The sequence below is a fragment of the Octodon degus genome, unplaced genomic scaffold, assembly GCF_000260255.1.
Source record: "Octodon degus isolate 3935 unplaced genomic scaffold, OctDeg1.0 scaffold00026, whole genome shotgun sequence".
Lineage (NCBI taxonomy): Eukaryota > Metazoa > Chordata > Mammalia > Rodentia > Octodontidae > Octodon > Octodon degus.
The window spans coordinates 11,570,913-11,579,020 of NW_004524602.1; the positions used below are offsets into that span (position 1 = coordinate 11,570,913).

Consider the following 8,108-nt stretch of genomic DNA (forward strand, 5'->3'; position numbering starts at 1 on the left):
TCAGGTGGTCCTCTACACATAGCGAGCCTCTTTGCCAAGAAACAGAGAGAGAGAGAGAGAGAGAGAGAGAGAGAGAGAGAGAGAGAGAGAGAGAGAGAGAACACAACAACACTGGCACTGGCATTCTGTAGAAGTGGAAGATTTTGCTAAGATGGCTGCTGCTACCCTCTGTGTGGGTTGAGGGGAGACCCCTTGTAAAATAGAGGCAATATGCACAACAGCAAGCCCCCGTTGTCTCCTCTACTGAAGCGGGGTGGGGGTGGGGAGCCATGAATAGCACTTACCATCCTCTGTTTCCTGCCACACGATGCCTTCAAGGTTGACGCTGGTTCCAGGTTCACAGGGGCCCAAGCACTCAGGCTCTGTGGCGAGAGCCACATCACATGTGTTGACCCCAACAGATCGGGTGCGAACCATGATCTGCTCACAGGGAGATGAGATGTCATTACTGACTACTGGTACCAAAAGGTGCAGTGGCAGCACTGCTGGCGTGGAGACAGGGGACTCCATCTGTGGGGGAAGAGAAAGTAGCAGCTGAGTGCCAGAGAGCTCACACAGAGGAATACTCCCCAACCTAAAACTTTTTTAGTACTCAGGATCGAACCCAGAGCTCCTGCACTAAGCCATAGCCCCAATACTTTTTGTAAAAAAATTACTTTTATTTTGAGGCAAGTCCTTGCTAAGTCACTATGCTGCCCAGGCTGGGCTCAAACTTGTCATTCTCCTGCCTCAGCCTCCCAGAGCACTGGGAACACAGGTGTGTCACCACACTCAACTAAAGAAATACTTTTCTTGCACTGAATCTAATCCTACATCCTTTGCTGCTAAAATGCAGTGGCTTGAAATACAAAACTTTGGTCCTTTGAAGTCTAGCTCAAGATATTACAAATCTAGTGGTTTATATAAGAGCACCCTGTGCTAGGTGCAGCTTTCTTTCTTTTTCTTTTTTTGTATTTAGAACAGGGCAGACAGGGTGTACAGGGTCTCACTGTGTAGATCAGACTCATAGTGATCCTCTTGTTTACAGCCTCCCAAGTGCTGGGATTATATGCTCAGTCTCAATTGCCATCTCAGTGCACCCTGGGGGGCAGGGCTGGCACGGCAGGCCCGCGGATTGAACCCTTGGCCCCGGAATAGGCCTAAGAAGGTGCTTTAATTCACTGAGCTATTTGGCCGGCCCTTTTTATTTCTTATTAATGAGACTGCTCATAAACTGTGCTTGGCTAGAAGCACTAAAACAAAACAAAACAAATACAAAAGTTCTATTTTTTTTTTGGCGGAACTGGGGACTGAACTCAGGCCCCTGCACTTGCCAGGGAAGCGCTTATTCCACTGAGCCATCTCCCTGGCCCCAAAAGTTCTATTTTTTTCTTGTCTTATTTAAAAGTTCCTATTGGAAAAGAATCTGGGCCAGATTTCAACAGTTACAGAGTATGTGACCCAATAAGAAAGGAGTTTCTGGGGTGCATCCTGCTGCTGCTGCTATGCTGGCTGCCAGTGCAGTGTTTAATGACAGACACAGCCATGAGTACAGGCAAAGGCAGAGCAGGGAACCAGCCAGACTGAGGGTGCCTCGAACCCTAATGATCATAGGATCTTTAAAATCACTTTGGCAGAAGGAAATTTACTTAAAAGTTATATGAAAGCTGGAAGCAATCTGACAGTTTATAACCTTTAGAGATTGTAACAGTGCTTGGTTAATAAGAATGACATTTTATTTATTTGTGTGTGTGTGTGTGTGTGTGTGTGGCCAGCTCAGCCCACCAGGGGGCAGGGGCGGGCCAGCATGTGTGCTGGGGGATTGAACCACGGTCCCTGTGCTTTGCTAAGCTTGATCTAAGTAGGTGCTTTAGACCACTGAGCCATCTCACCAGCCCCAAGAATGACATTTTGGAGTGGGACTCTAACTTATCCTACTGTTAAGAGTCCTACTGTAAAATTTATCTGTAAGAAACATGAGGTACTGTTACCACCCAGAAGCCAACCCCCAGCAGCCCACAGCCGTCTCAAGATGAACTGATTATACATGCACAGATTAAAAACACCACTAGCAACCTACCTCTGAAACTAGAAATTCTCACATGAATACCCAATTACTTAGGTTCTAAGAAGAGTGAAACACACCTAGAGATAACACAGAAGGTGTAATGCAGTGGGTGATGATCCCCTAACTCTTTAAGTTCTAGCATTTATCAGACTGACCAAGCACCAGCTCTAAGGCTACAGTGCCCAAGCTCTATCTTGTGAACACAAAGGCACTCAATACACATCCTGACTGCTTTCCTCTGAAGGTGAACTATGAAACCAATCTGCATACAATGAGAGTTGACTGGGATTCTGTTCCCTTAAAAAAGGCTGTTCAGGGGCTGGGGACATGGCTCAGTAGAATAAGCGCTTGCCTGGCAAGCTCAAAGTCCTGAGTTCAATCCCCAGTACTGCAAACAAAACAAAACAAAACAAAACAAACAAACAAACAAACAAACACAACTAAAAAGGCTTTTCATAGATTAAATGTAGTCTTGAACAGAAACATTCAGAGATGGCTATACATGCATCCCCATTCCAAGCTGCTGAGCAGCTCTGCCATGGAACACTGGTTCCGGGATAATTTATTGCAATGGCCACCGCCACCGCTTGGCCTGCAATTGCCTCCTTCCTCACTATATTCACACCTTTCTAGAGGCTTCCGTTCTTTGCAGTTGGTTATGACTTCTCACACAGAAAGTCAACACTACTGCAGCTCAAGCTCAGTCCACGGTGCTCCTATGCTGATACTAACTACTGTCCTTTGAAGAGCTGCCAGAACACTATTCTTACCTGTTGACATGAAGCCAATCTCAATCTCAACCTCAATCTCAATCTATCTCTCTCTCTATCTCTCTCTCTCTCTCCCCCTCACAACTTCCCCAACTCTACCTTTTTAAAAAAATGAAATGGAAACAGAAGAATGTAAAACAAATCTTCTGTACTTCTGATAAAAGCCAAAAAAGGTTAGGATGGGTCTCTGAAAATCAAGAATTTATTTAAGTTGGTAACTCTCTACAGATGTGATATGCAGTTGAAAGACTCTTTAAAATTACCACGCACAGGGCTGGTGAGATGGCTCAGTGGTCTAAAGCACCTACTTAGAACAAGCTTAGCAAAGCACATGGACCGCGGTTCAATCCCCCAGCACCACATGCCAGCCAGTCCCACCCCTAGGTGGGCTGAGCTGGCCGCGCGCGCGCACACACACACACACACACACACACACACATATAAATAAAATAAATTTAAAAAAATAAAAAAAAAAATAAAATTACCACGCACAGATTTAAAGGTACAAACAACATGGAAAAACTAAACTCAAATCTCCCTAGTATTATAGGAAGTTAAGTTAGATAAAAATTCATATACATTTCAGGCTGTCAAGGAAGTTAGAAAAATAAAGACACCAGAATTGTGGCTGGAGGTGCATTTGAGAAAGGCCAGGGCTCAAGATAAAGATGCAGTGGCCATGCCTACGTGTCTCCCTAAGGGATAAGTAGCAACTTGGAATTGTACTTTAATTAGTGCAGCCTGTTCCAGTAAAATTCAGCTAGACACCAATCACCCAGGTGGGCAATCAGAGGATCCAGACCGATCCCCTCCCCAAAATGTTTTGTTCTTTCCATGTACTCTTGCTGTGTGACCTGCTTTTCTATTTGATCAATATTAGCTAAGTAGCTATACCTGTAATCCTATAGGTTGATGACAGTTTGACCCATGTTATACTCATGTTGTGACTTGCTGTATAAATTATCCCTGACAAAGTGGCAACCCACTGCAGGGACCTCTCCTGTCTCTTAGGAGCTACTCCTATTCCCCAATAAACCTCTTCTACTCTTTTTTTCCCCCATAATTTTATTGAGAAACAAATAGCAATGAGACAGTTTCAAACCAAATTGGTAGGACAGTTTCAATAATTAACACATTGCATACATTCTTCCTAGTGGTTAATTGCTGTACAAGATGCGGACATGATATCCTATTTACAAACACCATTAGAACAAATCCCTCTATTCATTAAGAGAATGTAACTATGTATCTGTCCTAACCACTTTAAATATACAGATACAAAATGGAAATTCATCTGTATCCCCCCCCTTTTTTGTTAAGTTCCATCATTTAAATATTATAGGTGTGTAAACTCAGCAAAATATTCTAAAAGAGTTCAATAGTCCATAATAGTATTGGGTCTTCTGCTTCACTGGCAATGTCAGAAATTGTTGATCTGAGTCCCCTACAGCTCAACATAACAGCATGGCTTTACTTCTTATACTTCATTTTTATACTTTTCTGCTGGATGGTTAAGACCAAGGTAAAGCAGGACCTATGGAACAAGAGTTGTAGCTTTTGGGTCTGATAAGGTCAGTGAAATCCCCTCAGGATTTATCCTGAGATCCTGTACCTCAGATTGTAGAACCTTTGTCAGTGTCAGCCATGTGGATGAGTCACCGCCCTTGCTTGGCCAACGTGCTCTTTGTGAAAGCCTGAGAGAATGTTTTCTCTCCAGGTGACTTTCCTTAGGCACACTCTACATCATCGATCACTTTCCTCTTTGGCCCCATAATCTCCTTGATCTGAAGATTTGGGACACTACTGAGTTATGTGACGTTACAGTACAAGTTCTCATATGTCCTGAGTCTTAATTGACCTTGGAAGGCTAGAGCCAAAATGTTGGCTTTCCTTGCGGCCCTCCGTTTTCTCTAATTTTGGTCTGCAAACTTAGGTTGTTAACCATTCAGGAGACAAGCTTATTGTTATTACCATACAACCTAGGCTGTTAAGCTTAACCTCACTATCTGTCTGAATATCAAACATCTTAGGCATAATATGGAACAGGTATTTTTCATCAAGTATTGATATGTTGAATTTTAAGTCCCTATAGAATATGATGAAAAAACATTTAAAAATTAGAATATATTTTTAAAAATAGGCATAAAGAATTACACACTTTTTTTTTTTTGGTGGAACAGGGGATTGAACTCAGACCCTTGTGCTTGCCAGGGAAGTGCTTATTCTACTGAGCCATCTCCCCAGCTCCAAGAATTATATATTTCTTATGTTTACACATAAGTCCAAAAATCTAACCATATACAACCTTGAAGCAGGACAGTCCCACAATATTCCTTTTCCTGTCTCCTGCCTTCATTCACCACCCCCTTCTTTTTGAACAACCATCTACCCGAGAGACAGCACAGCAGCAACTGGCATGTCATGACAAAGCAGCCCATATTCAGAAGACCAGAATGACAGGCACTCCAAGCATGAAACTACTATTACAGATTATCATCTTCAGTGCAGTAGCTTAGTTCATAGGTATGAATATATATAGTTAGGGTGAGAATCTTTCCAATTAACTGCTAGATTCAAAAATCTTCTGCAGATTCTCAGGATCATTGCCTTGCCCATCTTCTACATATAACTGTATGGCTTGACATAGTCATGTTTCCTAGCTCTTCTCCTTTCCTTCTTTTGATTAGTTAGTCCTTGAGATCCTGCTTTCCTTTTACTTGTATTATACCTTTCTATTTGTATTTCTTCTTTTGAGTTCTTATACTAGGGAAACTGTATGATATTTACACGTGTGTCTGGTCTATTTCACTTATGAGTATATGTTCAAGTGGCATCCACTTCAATATGAAAACCTCTTTTGCCCATGGAATTCACTGTTCGATTTCAGGCAACATGAACTCAGCTATTTGACACTGAGCAGACTTGGAGTTACAATTTTCCCCTATGTCACTACTACTCCTTTCTAATGCTGGAATCTGTCTCTAACCTTCATTTACTTTCAGGAATGCTTTAAGAACCCCGTGAGAGTACCTGGAAAAGGTAAATTAGAGACAGAACATACAGATCATCTTTACCCCTGGCTACCTCTTGTTTCTCTGTTCTCTTGAGAAAGAACTGGATCAGATGCAATTTCACAGCCAGTATGTGTTTTCTTTGCTTAAGGTCTGTTCCCGTCTCTATATAATTCTCTATTAGCAAGATTAAAATCCTACAAGATCCTCTTTCCTGGACACAGAGGGACCTCAAACTTGCAGGCAGCTCCTATGAACGTGATGGTTGCTTTGCTTAGGCACATCTCCTTGCCAACTGGTTGCAGTTCCTCCCAGCCCTGCTCCTGCCCTCTCCTCCTGTCTCGTTCTCAGTCATTGTTCTAGGAAATGATTTCCTTTCCTGATAAGATGTTAAGTGTTTCTGGGAGACCAGAAGAAGATATGCTAGTTTGTTCTGGGTAAGGTCAAGCCCCAAGTTCTGCACTAAGAAATCTAGAAAACAGCACTGTAAGTCAGAAACAGTACTGTTGCTTTCAAGCAGTACGACATAGCAAGCTCCATACAAAACACACAAAGAGGACAATGTTAACTGATCAGTAAGAATACTGTAATACACACAGGGAATTGATTACCATATGCACCCAAAAAGCAGAGTCCAGGATCTGTCTGTAGGAGGATGACCTTATTCATTGTTCAGTTAATGAAAAGGGATGTTAAGGAGTAGGAAAAGTAAAACAATCTACCAGAAATTCTAAACTACTCAGTTTTCTTCTACAATAGTCATCTCTTGGAGCCGGGCATGGTGGCATATGCCTATAATCCCAGCACTTGGAAGGCTGAGGCAGGAGAACTGCCATGAGGCCAAGACCATCCTGAATTGTATAAAGAAACCCTGTCAAAAAAATAAAGAAGTCATATTTTGGTGTGAAACTATTTCAATTTGTACTAAACACAGTATGATGTGAAAATTCTGTCCCAGTATTTGTCTTTTTGGTATTTGACTACAAGACAGAATTTGTCATTGTTGACTGTCTTGTGCCTTGTTGCCCTTTTCCAGCCAAGCAACTCATTAGGTGTCTGTCATCTGTGGTACTCCTTCACGCCTCCCAGAATGGAGTGGAATGAGTATGGGGTACCACTGTACAGTATTTTGCAACAGACGCTGCAGAGGGATCACAGAGAAGCATGGTAGGGTTTAATTATAGCTCCTGTTCTGCTAATTACCACTTGGCCACATCTATAATCTATATTAAGCCATACTGCATTATAAGCAGCTCTGTGATATTCACCTAATAACCTGGGTGGCTTTACAGGATTTCATATTTCACTACTCACTGGAACAGAGAATTTCATTTATCATTCTCCAGGAGAGAATAAAAATCAGAAAAGGACTTTAAAAAAAGATCTTTATCATACAAAAGAGCAGACTGTCAGGAGATTGGCACCAACAGGGAAAATAAGGAAAAGGAACACAAAAAAGTTAAGGCCATTAAATGCCTTAGTAACTGCAACAACAGCACAACTTGGGCCAGTGTCACAGTACATCCAGGGGTCCAGGAGAATAGGGGGCTAAACAATAAAATGGGCCAGAGCCTTGACAGAGATTTACAGAGACCTGAAAGGAAATCTCTGGAGTTTCCCAACTGCTCATGTCCTTTATCTTTTTAATGATATTTCTTTCCCATTTAGCCTTAGATATGAATTTAACAGTACCTATTAAGGATCTGAGTGCTAACAGGCACAGGCACTGAGAGAAAATAAAGAAAGGCCAGAGCCATTAATCTCCCTACAAGAAGTAATTATACTCTGACTTCAGCTGACTCCCACACGAGAGGCCCTGGTGGAGAAAGGACTCCAAGGTTACAAGATGATGCAAGGAGTAGAAAATGCACTAGAGAAGTATTTGGGCAGACTTCTCCCTCCTTTATACAACATGAGTCTAGTGTCTTCACATTTATAGTAAAAAAGTGGACAGAAGTGAGTTGCGCTGATAATGCAGCAGCTCTAAGATGCTCCCTTTTGCCAAGAATGAAAAGATAATTGGGGATAATGGCTAGACGAGTGTTTAGATTTATTCTGAATTATCAGATAAGGCTGTATAGAAAACAGGATGCCAACATACACATGAAATAGTTATATTAATAAGACTTTCTGCAATAGTCCCAAAGGTTCTTCAGGAGTTTATAATAATTCAATCTTAGTAAGAGTAAGTGTACAGATTCATATGTACATAAATGAAGTTTCACTGCAAATACGATATACACTTAAACCTTTTTAAAAAAGAAAAAGAGGGGGCTGGTG

The 8,108-nt window shown here is 41.8% G+C and overlaps 1 protein-coding gene across 1 annotated transcript in view; it reads right to left on the reverse strand.

The window, feature by feature from the left end:
* The window catches only part of Znf609 (zinc finger protein 609), a 191,465-nt gene that overhangs the window by 52,159 nt on the left and 131,198 nt on the right, over positions 1–8,108 (reverse strand). The window contains exon 2 of the mRNA XM_004628820.2: positions 285–510. Within this exon, the coding sequence (XP_004628877.1) occupies positions 285–510 (226 nt within the window). The remainder of the gene's footprint in view (positions 1–284; positions 511–8,108) is intronic.